Source organism: Perognathus longimembris, chromosome 17 (assembly GCF_023159225.1).
Source record: "Perognathus longimembris pacificus isolate PPM17 chromosome 17, ASM2315922v1, whole genome shotgun sequence".
Classification (NCBI taxonomy): domain Eukaryota; kingdom Metazoa; phylum Chordata; class Mammalia; order Rodentia; family Heteromyidae; genus Perognathus; species Perognathus longimembris.
The window spans coordinates 12,060,036-12,079,101 of NC_063177.1; the positions used below are offsets into that span (position 1 = coordinate 12,060,036).

The following is a 19,066-nucleotide window of genomic DNA, read 5'->3' on the forward strand; positions in this document are numbered from 1 at the left end:
TCCCCTTTAGTGGATTTTTAAAAAGTTAGAGTTATGATTTTCAGGTGTCATCATAAAATTTGACTCCCTTCTTGAGAACAAGGCTTGATAGATCATATGACAAACTAAAAGGCTTACTGATAATAGCCAGGGATTGGATGAATCTGTGAATACAGGTACCTCCCAGAATCCACCTCTTTATAATACAACCTTACATCACAAAAATTATACACATAAACATCCATGTCCTTACACCTGTCATAAGACCAGTGTGCTTGCTCAAAAAGTGCCCATCAGGTAACTGGAGGTGTGGAATGGAGTGGTAGAATGTCTGCCTTACTAGTGCATGGCCCTGATTTTAACCCCCAGTACTGCCAAAATTAAAATAAAATAAGTCTTGTACCAGTAGCTTATGCCTGTAATACCAGCTACTCAGGCACTGAGATCTGAAGGATGACAGTTTGAGGCCAACCTAGGCAGAAAAGTCCTTTACACTCCATCTCTAAAATAACCAGCAAAAAGGTGAGTTGGAGTCACAGCTCAAGTGGTAGAGCTTCAGCTAAACAAGCAAAGCAAGCAAATACGAGGCTCTGACAAACACCAATATTGCAGGGGGGAAAAAAGTTTCTACAAGGACATCTAAAGCTGTAATATATTAAACAACTATCCTTTGGTACATTCCCCTGGGAAATCCACATATTCTTTTCATCAGTTAAGATGCATTTAGCTTCCTGGAACTTTTTATAATGCACTCAGAGTAAGACATTATTCATATAATCTAAGAATAGCATAGAGCAGCCTATGAAACCGTGTCCATGACAGAATCATAACATCATTTCCAAACAAACCAGGCTACGGACTCTGGATATTTCTTAATTGGTTCCAGGCAGCTACCACCACTAAATTTAAATTGGAATGAAAAATGAAATCCATTTGCTTGCCTGAAATAGAATCTAGTCCTCAGACTTGTACGACCTTTCCAAAAAGCCTTCTGTTAGCCAGGCACTGGTAGCTCACACCTATAATCCTAGCTACTCGAGAGAGAGAGAGAGAGACAGATCTGAGGATAGCAATCCAAAGCTAGCCTAGGGCAAGAAAGTCCCAGAGACTCTTATCTTCCAAAAACTACTCTGAAAAAGCCCAAAGTGGCTCTGTGTCTCAGTAGAATGCTAGCCTCAAGCTAAAGAAGCTCAAGGACAGAGCCCAGGCCCAGAGTTCAAGCCCAGAACCAGCAAAAAAAAAAAAAAAAAAACCCAAAAACTAATAATAATAAAATTAAAATAAATAGCCTTTAATTATTATTTTTAGCACTGGGATCATTTTAAGGCCTTGTAAGTATAGGTTTCCAGGGATAAAGACCAATGTCAAGGGAAGTTGAAAGGTGACAACATTTGGAATGTTTCTATCAGTATTCATATGCTCAACAGGTGACAGATACAAACTTTCACATGTGTCACAAGTGCACAATTTGGATAACTGTAATCTCAGCATTCAGCAGACAGAGGCAGGAGGATCAGGTTCTAGATTAGCCTGAGCTACATTAGGAAGACCTTGTCTCAGCCCCCAACCCCCAGGCCCTTTTTGATAACTTCTCCATATTATTTCTCAAGAGTATGAAATGAGGGTAAGAGAAAGAATGGCTGGAAGGGTGGGAGGGGATGGAAGGGTTAAGTGGAAGAAGAGGAAAGCAGAAATAAGTGAAATGAGCAGAGAAGGCTAGAGATCAGCCAGGAGCCACAGGGACTATCCTGCTGAAGACTGCAGTCTAAGGCACACTGGGAAAGAGAGAGGATTTCACATTGCCAGTCCCCACTTCCCTGGCACCTACTTTGGATGCTTGAAGGCCATCAGACACCGCTCATACTTCCCCACCATGCTCCAGGCCATGACCAGACCATCAGCACCTCCTGAGACAAGATGCCACTGGTCAAAGAACAGGCACCTCACAGCTCCCTCGTGCCCTGTGAGAACCTAGGAGAAAAGAGGACACTGTTTTCAGACCTTCTTTAACTTGGATTTTAACTCCTCCAAGGTCAAGAGCCCTTTGGTTTGATGAATTCCAAAGCCATCCTACCCATCAGGACTGCTACTTGCTTGGCATGTCTCTGAGCTGACTATTTCTGCTCAAAGAAGGCCAGAGGAGTCCCTGCTTCCCTCTCTGCAGAGCTCTCTCCCCAGCTCAGCTCAGCAATATGACTGGAGAGGGGCCTTGTAGGTCTGTGGCTGGGGCAGACCCCATATTCCTAGAGCACCATTAGGGTTCAGAAATCCCTCTTGTCTGCTGTTAGGTGGTGAAGGATAAAATGTCCCATCCTTGGCTCCTCTTTGTCTGGTCCTAGTGGGTTTCATGGGATATCATTGTTCCTACAGTTGAGTTTCAACCACAATGACAAAAAATCCCAAGCCAAGCCAACCACTTTTTACTATGATCCTGTGTTTTCAGCCCACTAAGATCAAGGGGTCCAAATCCAGTAAATGCATGTTGATGAATGTCTGCTATTAGGTGGTGAGTCCCATGGAATCCCTGTGTTGCAAATTTAATCTCTAAAGTCAGATGTTAATGCTATCTGGAGCTAGGTAGGGCCTTTGGGAGATGACTATAAATGAATGAATTAACCCTTTCATGGATTATCATGGCAGTAGGTGGCTTTGTAAGAAAGAAAGAAAGAAAGAAAGAAAGAAAGAAAGAAAGAAAGAAAGAAAGAAAGAAAGAAAGAAAGAAAGGGAAGTAAGGAGAGAGAGAGAGAGAGAGAGAGAGAGAGAGAGAGAGAGAGAGAGAGAGAGAAAAGCAGTGCTGTCTCACATGTTTTTTTTCTGTCTCACCCTCTGGTGCTTTTCTCCATGACATGACATGTCAGGAAGGTCTTGGTTTTCTATGACCCAAATAAACCTTTAAACTTTATAAATTACCCAGGCTCAGGTATTGTATTAATGTAACAGAAAATGATCTAAAGCAACATCCACTCACCTAAGGCAGCCAATGTTCTTTCTTCATTAGAGGGTAGTGAGGAAATGATCTAATCCTACAATGTTTTCTCCTTATCAAAAGAGTAAAGGGAGCTGAGATCTGAGGACCAAAGTTCAAAGCCAACCCAGGCAGGAAAGTCTGGGAGACTCTCATTTCAAACCTGAAAAAACGTAAGTGGTACTGTGGCTCAAAGTGGTAGAGTACTAGGCTTGAACAAAAAAGCTCAGGGACAGTGTTCAGACTCTGAGTTCAAACCTCACAACTGACATTCCCTCCCCCCCTCCAAAAAAAAAAAGAGTAAAGGGAAAAAAGAATAAGAAGAAAACCAAAAACTGTTCATCCCCTCATCCCCAGCTAGGGGCCAGGGTAGAATATTCTGGAAAAGAAAAAGGTACTTTACTTCTGTCGCTGTGAAAAGGCCCTGAGGTTCATCTAAAGTGCTGAGTTATAATGCATCCTCCTCTACTTACCCCATGGCAATATGGTCATGGTGTATGGGGGGACTTGTACTACCAACTAAGAATAACCTCCTGGGGAAGCTTTGTTGTTGGCTTTTGTTGGTGGCTGTAACTCAGTTGCTCCACGTTGGTCTGGGGAGCCTTTGAAGAAGGAGGGCCAATCATCCATCTCTTTTCACCAGTCACCACCGGCACTCCCCGCCCTCTGCCCGCTCACCTTGACCAGCTGGGCGGTGGCAATGTGCCACACTTTGACAAGCCCTTTCTCACAGCTGCTCACAACGTAGGTTTCACTCATCTTGAGGGCCGAGATGGGGTCTTTATGTTTAAATGTCTTCAGGCACTTCCCTGTGTCTAATTCCCACTCTGAATGGGAGAGGGAGAAAGGGAGGGCAAGTGGGGGAAGGAATGAGGGAGGGTTAGCGTGGAATTTCCCTCCCTATCACAGAAGGCTAGATGAGCCCATAAAGTCAGTGCCCAGAGGCCATCTCTGCAGGCTGTCTCAGAACTCCCGGACTATGGGCCCTTGGGAGAGCCAGTATTGCAGACGACCTTGATTCTGACCCTGGAATTTAGTCCTGGGACCCACAGGATAAAACATTTATGTCCTATAAGCCTATTCTTTAAGCCCAAATGGAAATAATGGAAGATGTTTAGTGTTATCTCTTCCTGACCCACACCTATATCACCAAAAGATACCAAAAGTGGTCTGTCTTCACTGGGTTTGAATTTGCTATGCAGGTGCTCTACCACTTGGCCCACACCTTCAAACTCTCCCCTGCTGTTTGCATTCCCTAAAGTAACCAGGGGGAAGGGAAAGAAAGTCAAGGAGTAGGATTTCTTCAGCAAATCTGTTCATTTTTATGCCTTTTTATTTTTTCACCTGCCTCTGACATACTGTATTTTCCCAGGTCCCTGGTTTCTCATCTCTTTCCAATCTTCCTTCCTGCTTTTCTGGGGAACCCACAGACATGGATCCCATATTTCTAGATTTTGTTTTAATATTGTTGAGACAGGATCTCATTATGCAGCCCACACTAGTCTGGAATTTATGATCTTCCTGCTTGAGCTTCTTGAGTGCAGAGATTATAGGTGTAGGCTCTCAGGCTCAGCTCACATCCTCCAATCCAACCAAACACAGATTTAAAAAAAAATTGGAGAAAACAGTACAGTATCAGACTGGAGATGTGGCTCAAATGGAAGAGTACTTGTCTAGCAAACATGAAGCTTTGAGTTTGAATCCCAATGCCGCGCACGCGCGCGCACACACACACACACACACACACAAATACATATCTATCTATCTATACATATACACACATATATACTTTAGCACCTATTCAAAAACATTTGCATTGTATTCAGCATTGTAAATAGTTTAGAGATGTTTAAAGTATAGGAAAAAAGTGTGAATTGATGTGCACAAATAGTATATCATTTTATAGAAGGGCTTTGAGCATTCATGGAATCCTGGAACCGATCCCTTGTAATCACAGAGCAATGACTGGATTTGTTTAATAAATGTCAAATCCATGTATCTGAAGCCCTGGACAGGGATATTCACACCTCCATCTGCTTCCAGGATTCTCTTTCCTGTGTGTTCTCAGAACTTCACCCTCATTGTGTTAGTTTTCTTTGGATGCTAGGACAAAGCATAGCAACTGAAAATAACACACATTTATCATCTTACAGAAGTCTGATATGATGTCGCAGGGCTAAAATCAAGGTGTCAGCAGGAATTTGCTATTTTATGAGGCTGGAGGAGGTTAATTTCCTTGCATTTCCATGTGGCCTTCTGGAAGGCCAACCACATTCCTTGGCTCATAGCCCCTTCCTCTACTATCACACACAGTCAGCAATGTGGTATATCTCTGACCATGCTTCCCTAGCTACATTTTGTTCTTCTCACAGCCAAGAATGGTTCTCTGAGGACCAAGTGAAAACACGGGGCAATCTCCTCATTTTAGGGTTTTAGGTTTAATAACATCTGCAAAGCTTTAAAAAAAAAAAGACAGCCATTGTGTTTCCCATGTAGCTTGGAATGTCAGGTGCACACTACCACATTCAACTATTGCTTGAGAAGGAATCTGAACTTTTATGACCTGGCTAGCCTTAAAACATAATCCCCAAATCTCCACCTCTCAAGCAACTAGAATTATAGACCTGAATCACTATACCAGATGCAAAGCTCTTTTTTTCCATGGAAATTATGTTAAGTCTATTTTGCTTTACTATAACAATATATCTGAAGAAGTGTAATTTATGAAAGTTTGGAAGTTCAAAGACATGGTGGCTGGCATTGGCTCAGCTCTGGGTCCTCTTGCTGTATGTAACACATGACCTTCACGTGTCATGGTGGGAGCATATGCATATATGTGTGTGGATGCAAGCACATTGCCAAACCAGGAAGTCAGAGAGATATTGATTGAGGTCTAAAGGCAGTGCCCCAACTGACCTTAAGACATCCCACCAAAACCTACTTTTTTTCCTTTTTCTTTATTTTTATTTTTAGGTGTGAGTCTAGGACTTGAACTCAGTACTTGATGCTTTAGCTCATTGGCCAACCAAGCCATGCTATCAACCCTTAGGGGTTGGCTACTTGTTTTATTTTTTCTAGAGCCCACTTCTTAAAGACTCTATAGTGACCCATATTACACTGAAGATCAAATTCCAGCACAGGAAGATTTAAGAAAAAAATTAAAAGCATCATCCAATTATAGCACAAAGTACAACAGTCACGCATTTCAAGGATTAGGATCTAAACACTTTTGCTTGGCCTTTCTTCTGAATACTATGCTTAACATGTCTAAAACTATGACCTCCTCCTCATCCATTTTGCTACTCTGCTCTTCCCTTGTAGTCTTAGTATTTCTACTAATGGCATTTCCATATATCAATGGCTGGAGTGGGCTTTTTAAATGGGCTTATCACATGCTCTTTATCTCACGTTTCATTTCAGATTGGTGGTTAAGTCTTGGTTTTTCCTCTTCCCATTGGCCAAGACCATTGAAGATAAATCATGTCTGCCTAAGTTTCTTCACACTGGCTTGTTCTCAAATATCCTTTTTGTAAATCAATTTCATTAGCATATGTTAGCTATACAAGGGGGTTTTACTTATGACATCCTCATACATGTACACAATGTGTATTGATCAACCTTACCCCTTCTTCACATTCTCCCTCCTTAAAACAATTTCAAAAGGTTTCATTGTTTTATTTTCATACATGCAAGTAAAGCACATCAACCATATTCATCCTCATTAACCCTCTTACTTAGACCTCCCCCTTCCACTTGTACCCACCCTGTATCTGAGCTTGTTTTACTTTCCTGTCATTCATTTCCTTAGTGTGCATTAAATGACACCAAAGTGTCTTCCCTTGATATTTCAGATATTGCACATATTTTCTTCCTCTCTATTGCTTTCTCATTTCCCTTCCCTCTCAATCCTCTGTTGATCAACAGTTTCCATTAAGGTTCTTTATACTGTCTTCATACATAGTAATAATGTATTTCAAAACTGGTCTTGCTCAACTTTTCTTTCTGTCTTCCCTTCCTCTCACACCCCTAAGTAGTTACATAGTTAGCATCATGTTCTGTGTGTTTATATATATGAGATGGATCTACAGAGAGTTTCCTATCACAAAATTGCTCCAAAACAGCAACTGTTGTCATTCACATAGTTACTATACCCCCATCATACAGTTATATGTCTTCTACCTTTAGAATTCCAAGAGCCTTGTCAGGAAATAAAAATTCATATTTAAGGAACCATATAATTTTTCCTCAATAGCCCTTAGCACTAAGTCTAGTATGTAGGTCTTCAATTGAATGGGTAGATTGCTAGATCTATAAGTGGATGAAAAAAATAAAGCAATAAATTACTACATAAGGAAATGAGTGAAATACAAGGCATACACCTGTATCTTAGCACACACCTGTAATCTTAGCTCTCAAGAGACTGTGTGCAGGAGGATCATAAATTTGAGGCCAGCCTGACCTACATACTAAGTTTGAGGCTAGCTTGGGTTATGCAGGCAAACCTTATGGAGAGAGAGAGTGAGTGAGAGAGAGGAAGAAGAAGATGAGGAGGAGGAGGAGGAGGAAGAGGAGGAGGAGGAGGAGGAGGAAGAGGAGGAGGAGGAGGAGGAGGAGGAGGAGGAGGAGGAGGAGGAGGAGGAGGAGGAGAATGGAAAGAGGAAGGAAGGAAGGGAAGGAAGGAGAGATAGAGAGAGAGAGTGGGAGGGGAGGAAGAACCAAGAGAGGGAGGGAGGGAGGAGAAAGGGTTTGATAACTCACAGATTTGGAGACTTTTTTTTTTAAAGAAAATTTGAAGCAGTTCTCACCTTTCACCTGGCCATCTTTTGCTCCAGATACAAGCTTGTTCTTGTAGACATCCATGCAAGTGATTGTCCCCTGGTGGCCATAGAAGATTCTCATGCAACCCCCAGTTTTCAGATTCCAGTATCTGCAGGAATTTTTTTTAATATTGAGAATTTTCTGAGAGCCCAGAGGATCCTTTAGAACAATAGGTGCTTAAAAGGCAGACAAGTTCCCTGTTGTAGCACTATTTGTCTATTTGAGGAAAGTTATTAAATTTCTGTGTCAGCGCCATGTCCTTATTGATAATGACAGTAGTAGTAGAAGTAACATTATAGGTTTTTCTGTGAATTATGAAAGGCACAATATAGTGGTTGTCAACCAGAGGGGATGACTATTCTCAGGGGAAATTTGGGGGTAGGTAGAGAGATTCTTGGTGGCTACAAGCAGGGAGGGAGAAGCTAGTCCAGGATGCTACCAAACATCAGATAAAGCACAGAACAATCCCCACAGTGAAGACTGTTCCAGCCCCAGATGTTAATAATGCAGCCCAGCACCAATGCTTGTAGCATTAGCATAGTTGGCCAGGAAGGAAGGCTCAAGCCTATAATCTTAGCTACACAGGAGACAGAGATCAGAATGATTGTGATTCCAGGTGGTTCTGTGTGAAACGTTGATTAAAACCCCATTTCAACCAATAAAGGCTTGGTTGGGTAGCATGCACCTGTCATGTCAGGTATATAGGAAATAAAAAGTCATATCTAAAGGATCATATAATAAAGATAAATAGGCAGATGGTGATCTAGGATGATCTGACCATAAACGAGAGACCTTATTAAAAAATATCAAAAATAACGAAGAAACGTGGAGGCATGGCTCAAGTGGTAGAACACCTGCCTGGCAAGCACAAATCCCCAAGTTTAAAACCCCAGTACTGCCAAAACCAAAGCCAAACAAACAAACAAAAAATCCTCATGCATGTGGCCACCACATGACACAGGCAGGACTATAGCAGCATCCCTGGGAAGAATTCTGAAGTAGAAATGATATAAATGTCCATAAGCAGAAAAATAAGTGAGCTATGGCATATTCATCCAATAAAACACTGTATCTATTGAAAATAAATTAATGACTGCTGCTATGTCATGCAGAACTATCTCAACAACAGAGTGCAGTGGAAAAATTAGGGACCAATAACTTCTTTTTCTTATACTGATATTGGGGCTTCAACTCTGGACTTGGGCTGTGTCCCTTAGCTTTGTTGCTCAAAGCTAGCACTCCACCACTTGAGCCACAGCTCCATGTCCAGCTTTTTGGTAGTTAATTGGAGAGAAGAGTCTCATGGAATTTCCTGTCCAGGCTGATTTTGAACTGTGATCCTCAGATCTCAGTCTCCTGAGTGGCTACAATTACAGACATGAGCCACCAATGCCTGGCCTGATAACTTTTTAAAAACATGATTTCATTTATATTAAGTTCAGTAAGAGACAAAAGTAGCAAAACATTGTGAAGAAATTGAAAAGAGTTGGGCACTGGTGGCTCAAACCTGTAATCCTAGCTACTCAAGAGGCTGAGATCTAAGGATCATAGTTTAAATAGTCAGAGCATGAATGTCCATGAGACTCTTATCTCCAACTAACCACCAAATATCCAGAAGTGAAGCTGTGGCTCAAGAAGTAGAGTGCTAGCCTTGAGTTCTAAAAGGCAGGGACAGAGCCCAGGCCCTGGGTTCAAGCCTCAGTACCAGCACTAAAAAAAAAAAGCCAAGTGAATAATAAGAATATGAAATTTAGGGTAACATTACAAGGTGTTACAAGGACAAAAGAAGCAATGAGGGAGAAGAATCTGGAGATTAGGGTTAAGGAATGTTATATGTATTGGTCTAAGTAAAAGGAGGATGGGTGTTTATTATATTGTATATTTTGTATAATATATAAATGTTTTCAGGTTAGAATACCATTTTTTTTCTGTAGTATATTATGTTTCATGCTTACAAAAAATACTTTCTGCTGGAGGAGGGAAAGGGAGAAGATAGGGAGAAAGAGGAAGAAGAAGAAGGGAGAGGAGGAAGAGAAGCGAATAGGGAGAGGGAGGAGGAGGAAAAGGAAGAGGAGGGGAGAAGAGGAAAGGAGGAGGAGGAGAAGGAGGAGGGAGAGAATGAAGAAAAAGAGGAGGAGGAGAAAGAGGAAGAGGAAGAGGAAGAAGAAGAAGAAGAAGGAGGAGGAGGAGGAGGAGGAGGAGGAGGAGGAGGAGGAGGAGGAGGAGGAGGAGGAGAAGAAGAAGAAAAGGGAAAAGAAACCATTATAGGTTTTCTAGAACTAACATTTAGGATAACTGTCGGGGTCTGGCTATACCTAAGAGACAGGCCCCTTCTCCCACCCTGGGGCTGCTTGGCTGCTATCCCCTCCTACCCTCTTCCGGGTTCTACCGGAAGAGATAGCAAACCAGCCCCGCCTTCCACCTCGGCCAAGTGTGATATCGTAATGGCACCAGGCCAAGCCCAAGCGGTTCTGTGGGCCGTGATCTCCGCCCATAGAGGAAGTTCCGTGACATCACCGTGATGGACAGTTCATTTGCCAATCGTTAATACCCAGTTAGTCCCTCCTCTTCCTGCCGCCATTACTGTTATATAAACCCCTCCCTTGAATAAAACCTTTTGGAAGCCGGTAGACCATCAGATGGCTCCCCCAAAGTCTCCGTGTCCAGTGTCTGCTCTTAAATGTAAGGGGGGCTGGGGACTCGGGGTGGGGGGGTTTGGCAGCCCTATCCCAGCTCAGCTTAGCCCGACCAGGACATGCTCTGCCCTCCTGCCGGAGGGAGTAGCGCGCAAAGCCGTGTGTCCCCCACAATTTAAGGTTCGGCATCTCCCCAGGGGAGACGTGGAAATTTAGCCCGACAGATAACTTTTCAACAAATACAAGAAGGAGGAAGTAGACACACTTCTCCCTTGAGCTGCTTTGTGGCCCTAGGAGGGAAGACAACTCTGAATCCTTGGACTGCTCACCTGATACTTAGGTCGTAACTCCCACTTACAAGAAACATTTCCTCTTCACATAGAAAGATGGTCCGGATGCTCCCGGCATGGCCTCGAAACTCGATGGGCAGCTCCTTCACTTGTAAGATATCTAGAAGGTAGATCTTCCGATTTGACGCCACAGCTATCAGGTTTCCCCCGGTATAGTGGATGATTCTGTTTCGGTCCCACCTGAGTTTGGAGGGTAGGGGATAGGGGAGAAGTGGATGGCACATGAAAGAATTAGTCTTCTTGCCAGAACTTAACCTAGCACCTGACTTTGTCTGCAGCAATGGGACAATGAGAAATTCTATGCCTTTCTATGAGTGAGGATGCAGAAAACAAAGCCAAATATTAACAGGTCACACCATGACTCAAGTCCATTTCAGGTAGATTTAAAATCTAAAAAATATGTAGGCAAATAAAAATAATAGAAAGTAGAAAGGAAGCAATTTTCTACTAATACATGCTAACCTTCGAAGGTAGGATATATGGCATTTCCCAAAACTTCTTTGGTCATGGAAATCTTTATTCATGAAAATGTCAGAGGAACCTAGTTGGAAAGCCTGTGTGCACTGCATTTCTTTTACCTTTTTCTTCCTTTCTTTTCTTTTTTTGCTTAACCAAGATTCAAGTTGCCTTCCTTGGGTTCAAAGGTCTGTGCTAGTGGGTACTATGGAAAATAAGAAGATGGAAAATATGGACCTTGCTCACAATAGTCCAGTAAAACCATCTGAGTTGAATTAATTTCCCAAATAGTTAAAATATGAGCAGGAAAATCAAGTACTTTATGGTCTAAATTGAAACTTGTTGTTGGCTGTGGGATTTGAACTCGGGGAATAGGCACTGTCCCTGACCTCTTTTGCTCAAAGATAGTACTCTACTACTTTGAGCCACAGCACCACTTCCAATTTTCTGATGGTTAATTAGAGATGAGAGTCTCACTGATTTTCCTGCCCAGGCTGGCTTTGAACCGCGATCTTCAGATCTCAGACTCCTAAGTGGCTAGGATTATAGGCATGAACCACAGTGCCCAGCTAAACTGAGACGTTTTTATTGTAAAGAGGGATACTATTACTAAGTACATTAGGACCAAAGAGTAAAGTAAAATTGTTCCAGCAAGCAGGAATGTATAGTCATTCTAAACATGAGAAGAAATTCTTATTTTTGTTCTCATCCCATGTGTTGTATCTAGAATTTAACTATTCACCACCTGAAGAGCAGTTACCATGATATAACCCATAAGACTTCCCCATAGCAGTTGGTCTATGACCCAAACTAATGTAAATAGTCTTGTGAGTAAACAGTGAAGGCTAGCTAGACAGGAGTGGTGCATGCCTGTAATCCTATCTTCTCAGAAGGCTGAAATATGGAGGATTTCAACCTGGCCTGGGACAGAAAAATCTGCTAAACTTCATCTCCAAAATAACCAGCAAGGGCTGGGAATATGGCCTAGTGGTAAAGTGCTCTCCTTATATATATATGAAGCCTTGGGTTTGATTCCTCAGCACCACATATATACAAAAAGCTAGAAGTGGTGGTATGGCTCAAGTGGTAGAGTGCTAGCCTTGAGCAAAGAAAGAAGACAGGGCCAGTGCTCAGGCCCTGAGTTCAAGCCCCAGGACTGGCAAAAAACAAAACAAAACAACAAAATAACCAGCAGTATGTTAGGCTGGAGGCATGGCTCAAGTGGTAGAGCCAGGCAAGCAGATTAATTTAGCATGCTGCCTAGTACTAAACAAACAAACAAACAAAAAGTCAGTTATTAGAGGGCCTTTTACCTGTGTTGTATCCAAATGATGTCACACAATTCAATTTTATTATTTATTTTATTTTATTTTATTTTTGCCTGTCCTGTGGCTTGGACTCAGGGCCTGAGCACTGTCCCTGGCTTCTTTTTACTCACGACTAGCACTCTACCATTTGAGCCACAGCGCCACTTCTGGCTTTTTCTATTATTGATGTGGTGCTGAGGAATCGAACCCAGGGCTTTGTGCATGCTAGACAAGCAGCACTCTACTGCTAAGCCACATTCCCAGCCCCACAACTCAATTTTTATAAAGATGGTATTCATATATAATATGGACAGTTTTGCTAGCTTGGGTAATAAAAATGTATAATCATACCTCATTTCTGTTTTTTGTTTTGTTTTGTCTTATTTTTGTCAGTCCTGTGCCTTGGACTCAGGGCCCCAGCACTGTCCTTGGCTTCTTTTTGCTCATGGCTAGCACTCTTCCACTTGAGCCACAGCATCACTTCTGGTCATTTTCTATCTATGTGGTGCTGGGGAATTGAACCCAGGGCTTCATGTATATGAGGCAAGCACTTTTGCCAGTAGGCCATATTCCCAGCCCTCATTTCTGTTTAAAATAGAAAAGTTCTACAGTGTAGACCTCAATATTAAGGGTGTTTATCTCTAGCTGACAGGGTTATAGAACATCTTTGCTTTTCACTACATATTTTCTGGAATTTGTACCCCCCAAGCATATATTAGTTTTCAAACTAGAATAAAGAATAAAAAATGTTTCAATAAAGAAAGATTTCATGCATGTGCAAAAGGTTAGTCAAAATATAGAAAGTTTATAAGGGGGAAAATGTCCTCTCCCACCTGTGGGGGATGATATAAATTTAAACCCCTGCTGTCCAATCAGGCTCCTGTCCTAGTTCCCAGATGGATCTTGAGGACAAGGGAGGGCTGCCTTTCCAAGTCAGTGGAGGGTGTGTGTGTGTGTGTGTGTGTGTGTGTGTGTGTGTGTGTGTGTGTGTAGAACCTTATCCAAGTCAGTGGAGGGTGTGTGTGTGTGTGTGTGTGTGTGTGTAGAACCTTATCCAAGTCAGTGGAGGGTGTGTGTGTGTGTGTGTGTGTGTGTGTGTGTGTGTGTAGAACCTTATCCAAGTCAGTGGAGGGTGTGTCTGCGCACGCATGTGTGTGTGTGTGTGTGTGTGTGTGTGTGTGTGTGTGTGTGTGTAGAACCCTAAGTTTCCAGTGAGGGTGACTCAAGAGTGCCTGGTGCCCTAGCTTCTGAGCCTGGTACCCACGTGTCAGAGATGATTCGGATATTGTAGGTGCCACAGAAAACATTTCTCTCCTCCATCTGGACCATCTGCGTTTCCTGGTTCTGGTAGGCAGTCCACAGACTGTAGTCAGTCTAATGAGGGAATACATGAAATCAAGTGTCGCATCAGCTTTACCCAGGGTCCCAGATGCCCCTTGTAGGCTCCTCTGGCATGGACAGAGGAGTGAGGGGTTCTTCTTTTAAGGCTTTGGCTGCTGCTTCATGGTGATAGGGAGGAATGCAGGAAGAGGCACCAAAATAACCTGTTCATGGTTAGCTCAACCAAGGGGGCTCCTTCATCTTTTATCTCTGCATCATCTATACACCCTGCTTCCATAAGCCTTCAAGAGTGGCTTTCAAATGATGCCCAGAACATTTTTCTGAAAATGAGTTCACAAAGGGCAAATTCACAACATAAAACCACAGGTGCCCCATGCCCAGCCCCATGACTGTTATCAGGTTTCATGTTTGTATTTCATAGAACATAGACCTGATAGTACAAAGCCCACTCATGAGAACTTGAGCCATTAATGAGATCACTGATGTACTGGGCACACTTGGGTTTCAAAGTTTTGTTTGTTTTGTCAGTCCTGGGGCTTGAAATCAGGGCCTGAGCACTGTCCCTGGCTTCTTTTTGCTCAAGGCTAACACTCTACCACTTGAGCCACAGCACCACTTCTGGCTTTTTCTATATATGTGGTGCTGAGGCATCAAACCAGGGCTTCATGTATATAAGACAAGCACTCTACCACTAGGCCATATTCCCAGCCCAGTTTCAAAGTTTTCACAAACCTATAACCTTCACTTGTCCCGACAAGCTGTCTCCCAAGGTACCTTACCTACCCACAAGGTATTCCTATCATTTTACAAAGGACTTATCAGAGACTTCGGGAAGACAAGGAAATTTCAAGCCTCTTTGCTGCCCTGTCTTTGTTCCTTTACCTCTTCCTCTCTACTTCCTGCCCCCTTCCCTCCCTCATTTCTTTTCCTCCCTCCCTATCTTTCTCCTTCTCACCTTCCCTCCCTTATTTATTTTCCTCCCTTTCTCCCTTCCTCTCTTCTTTCCTTTATCCATCACAGTTTCTGAGCAGCTTGGCCATTCCAGATATGATAAATTCTGATCTAGATAGCTAAAATAGACTTCCCAGTTTGATTCTTCTATCCAACTATACTTCAAGAGCCGGAAATAGCAATACCTTTAAAGAACCAAAAACAGCAATCACATCAACTGATTAGAAAGAAAAGGCAGCATGAGTTTCTCACAAAAGCAAAGAAGCCCTCATCTAGCTTGCATCAGAGAGTCCTGGGAACATTTCTTCTAAAGTTTCCTTCTAAACTGTAGCCTTCTCCTCCATGACTTTGACTTGTCACAGATGCCCTCATTCCTCCACTCACACTTTTTTTTTTTTGGACGGGGGGAAGACAGGTCTCACTGTGTAGCTCAGGTTGACCTCTAACTCATGATCCTCCTGCTTCAGCCGCCCAAGTGCTGAGATGAAGACATGTGCCACCACACCTCATTTCTTCTTCATCTTTAACCAAGTTGCCATGTTTCTCCAGAAGAATCTGCTAATCCACCTCCTCTCAAGGGTCCAAGCGGCTTTCCATATCTCAGCTTGTGTTACATGAGGCTTCCCTAGACAGTCCTGACACAAAGGACCCTGGGAATTCTTTGGGCCTGGCTCAGCTCCTAAGTTTTAAAGATAAATCCACAGGGGTGAAATCACTGGGAGGGAAACTGACTGTGCCACTGACCAGCAGTGAGGCCGTGGGCATGTTTTGTACCACTGGGAGAAGGGTGATACCTGCTTGGCTTGAAGTGGAAATCATATCCAGAATGTGAAAAAGACTGTCAGCACTGAGCCTGACACACTGTGAGCCACACTATGAGTAGGGTGTACCTACTGATTGGTGGGGGGGGGGGGGGTAAGTAGCACCCCCACTCACCTCTAACCACCTACCTTTTCCTAGAAGACCTGGAACTGCTTCATCTTGCTATTTCCAATGTTCTGTTTCAGTTCCCATCCATGTCTCTCATTTTCTGTAAGTTACACGTTCCTAGAAGGCCAAGTCCTGAGATTTTTTTTTGTTGGGCAATTACAACCACCACACAGGGAGGTATGATGTTAGTTTTGACAGATTTGTAAAGAACATATCTGTGTTCAGCTGGTACCTCTGCCACTTAATGGGCTGAGAGACTCCATTTCTTTATATATAAAATGGGAGTATGGCTCTGCTCAGAGATGAACAATTCACAATTTTCCTTTCCTTTGGCTCATGTAGTTTTGTAACATCCTTTCTTCTTTTTTTGGTGTGAGTACTGGAGCTTGAATTCAGAGCCTGGGTACTATCCTAAACTTAATGGAGGACTGGAATTCTACTGAGCCACAGAACCACTCTTGATTTTTTTTGATGGTTAACTGAAGATAAGAGTCTCATGAACTTTGCTGCTCAGGCTGGCTTCAAACCATTGTCTTCAGATCTTAGCTTCTTGGGTAGCTAGGATTATCAGTGTGAGCCACCAGTGCCCAGTCTGTAAACTCCTTTTTTTTTTTTTTGTCACCCTGGGGCTTGAATTGAGGTCTTAGGTGCTGTCCCTGAGCTTTTTGCTTAAGACTAATGTTCTAGCCCTTGAGTCACAGCTCCACATCTAGCTCTTTAGTAGTTAATTGGAAATTAAGAGTCTCACAGACTTTCCTGCATGGACTGGCTTCTATCTGTGATCTGCAGATTGTAGCTTCCTGAGTAGGTAGGCATTAGCCACCAACACCCAGCCTGTAAAATACTTTTAACTGTTTTCTAGTATATGAGAAAAGGAAGAGAATTTTGTTTTTCCTTCTTTGGTCACTTAGTTGTTTTGGAGACAAGATTTAGGGTTTTACTATGTTGCCCAACAACTTTTCTTTTCTTTTTTTTCTTTCTTCTTTCCTTTTTCCTTTCTCTCTTTCTTTCCTCCTTTCTTTCTTTTTTTTTTTTTTGTTGATAGTGGGACTTGAATTCAGTCCTGGCCTGGCACTTTGAGCCATAGATCCATTTCTGGCTTCTAGGTGATTAATTGGAAATAAGAGTATTACTTTCCTGCTTTGGCTGGCTTCAGACCTCAGTCCTCAGATCTCAGCTTTCTGAGTAGCTGGATTACAGGCATGAGCTACCAGGGCCAAGCTTACTTTTCTTGAACTAACAATTCTCTTGCCTGATCATCCCAAGTGTTGATGTATACCACAACACTCAACAACACAAGGTATTTCATAACACAATTCAGATTTCTGTCTTCTGTAAGCTCAGATGATGTGTCAAGCCAGTATCTACAGTGTCCTGTGGCAATTATTAGCTGGAGCTCAGTAGCAACTAGACCCTCAGGACAGGCTGCAAGTTCTCCAGCACATCACACTTCACCTTCTTTCGCTGCCCATTGTCATCCACTCTCACAGATAATATGTAATCTGCTCAGCCTCTAAAGATATTAGTGATCTTGCTGTACACTTTCATTTCTCAAATTCTAAGTTTTATTATTTCTTATGGGATGCCAAAGTTAAACCATCCCTCATTAAGTTTCCTTTGGTGACCGACCAAGTAAATACACTCCAAAGTAAAAGGCTCTTCAGCAGGGAGGAAGGAGAGGGAATCTAATGGTCTTAGCAATTATTGCCATGCTGAGACAGTTAGGGCATAATGTTCCAAGAGCATGCTCATTGCTCTTTTTTATTACTGCCCAAGAATTGGTGGGGATATCTACACTTAATTCACTTTTCTCTTCCATCTAATAAGCAGAACGAACTGCTCTCATTCCTGAGCAGCAAACTCCAGAAACGTCAAGATGCACAGGGCTGGGTTGAGGAGAATTCCAGCTATGGCTGACATCATTCCTGGCCTCTGAATTCTCCACTAGTGTTGATTTGGTGCCTTGCACATAGAATCTTGAGAGGACAACCCAATCAATCTCCTCATCCAGCAGACATCACCCAGACATCAAGGTTAATGGGGGCGGGGGAAGTGGACTGCATATGGGTAACAATACAGAACTCTCCCTCAAGCACTGGTACCTCCCATGAGCCTGTGTTCCAACTTGTGGGCTGAGTCTGGGTATCAGCCTGAAATGACCAATAGGAACACAACACTCCTTGCTACTCACCCCAGATGCCATGGAGACCCACCTTTGTTCTCAGTTTCCACTTTGGGGTTTTCGTACGCATGCGCTTCCCATCATCTATTATTTTAGGAACAGGGATAGAAAGCTTGTTGGCATAATTAGGATCTATTCCCCTTGTGTAGGATCCCTGGTTAGAAGAAAAGAAACAGTGACTACTGCGCTGGGACCTCTGTATTCTCATGTGCAGCATAGAGTGCAGCACTATTCACACTAGCCACAGCCTAAAAGCAACCTACGCGTCCACTTTAAGAAGCATGGATAAAGAAAATGTGGTATATGTATGCAATGGAATACATTTGGCCATAAAGAGAAGGAAATCTTGTGCAATAATGTGGGTGAAAGCAAAGGATATGGAGTAAAACAAACCAAGTACAGAAAGACAAAACTACATCTCATTCATGTGGGCTCTTTTTTTTTTTTGTGTACCCATACTGGAACTTGAACTCAGGGCCTGGATGCTGTCCTTGAGCTATTTGATGGTTAATTGGAGATAAGGGTCTCATGGACTTTTGTGCCTGGGCTGGCTTCAAAGTGAGAGCTTCACACCTCAGCCTACTGAGTAGCTAGGATAACAGACATGAGTGTCTGGCACTCAGCTGAAATGATCAGTCTATTCTTGCACTCTAGGAGGAAGGAAAACTCCCTCTTGTCATAATCTGAAAGATGGGTAAGCTGTGCTGGAGAAAGTTTTACCAAGAGTGTGCAGAAAAATTGAGGAAGGCAATAGCAAATTTGGGGAAAAGATTAGTATGAGATGGACAGCAGTTTCCAGATGATGGCCTGCCTTTTTCTCATCCTTTGTGATCTACCTCTGCTGAGGGAAGAAAAATCCAAGCTTCCAAGATGGCTCAGATCAGGGCTAGGCTTCAGGCAAGAAACTAAGGTATAAAAATTTCAGAGAATATTGTATGTTAACCTAAACATATGCATGGTGGAATTATAAACTTCTGAGTAACATGAGGCTCATTCAGAAACTTACTCATAGCTCTGTGTGTACTGAGGTTTGAATTCAAGGCCCTGTGCTCTTGCTTGGCTTTTTTTTTTTTACTCAAAGCTGGCCCCCCACCACTTGAGCCATACCTCAATTTTGAGCTTTTTGCTGATTAATTGGAAATGATAGCCTC

The 19,066-nt window shown here is 42.7% G+C and overlaps 1 protein-coding gene across 1 annotated transcript in view; it reads right to left on the bottom strand.

Moving 5' to 3' along the window:
• Fbxw10 (F-box and WD repeat domain containing 10) overlaps nucleotides 1-11,013 on the bottom strand; it is a 32,881-nt gene extending 21,868 nt beyond the window's left edge. The window contains exons 1-4 of the mRNA XM_048365083.1: nucleotides 10,728-11,013; nucleotides 7,750-7,871; nucleotides 3,623-3,771; nucleotides 1,808-1,950 (exon numbers count right to left, since the gene is read on the bottom strand). Of these exons, the coding sequence (XP_048221040.1) occupies nucleotides 1,808-1,950; nucleotides 3,623-3,771; nucleotides 7,750-7,871; nucleotides 10,728-10,972 (659 nt within the window). The 5' untranslated portion in view covers nucleotides 10,973-11,013. The remainder of the gene's footprint in view (nucleotides 1-1,807; nucleotides 1,951-3,622; nucleotides 3,772-7,749; nucleotides 7,872-10,727) is intronic.
• Between the last annotated feature and the right edge of the window lie 8,053 nt (nucleotides 11,014-19,066).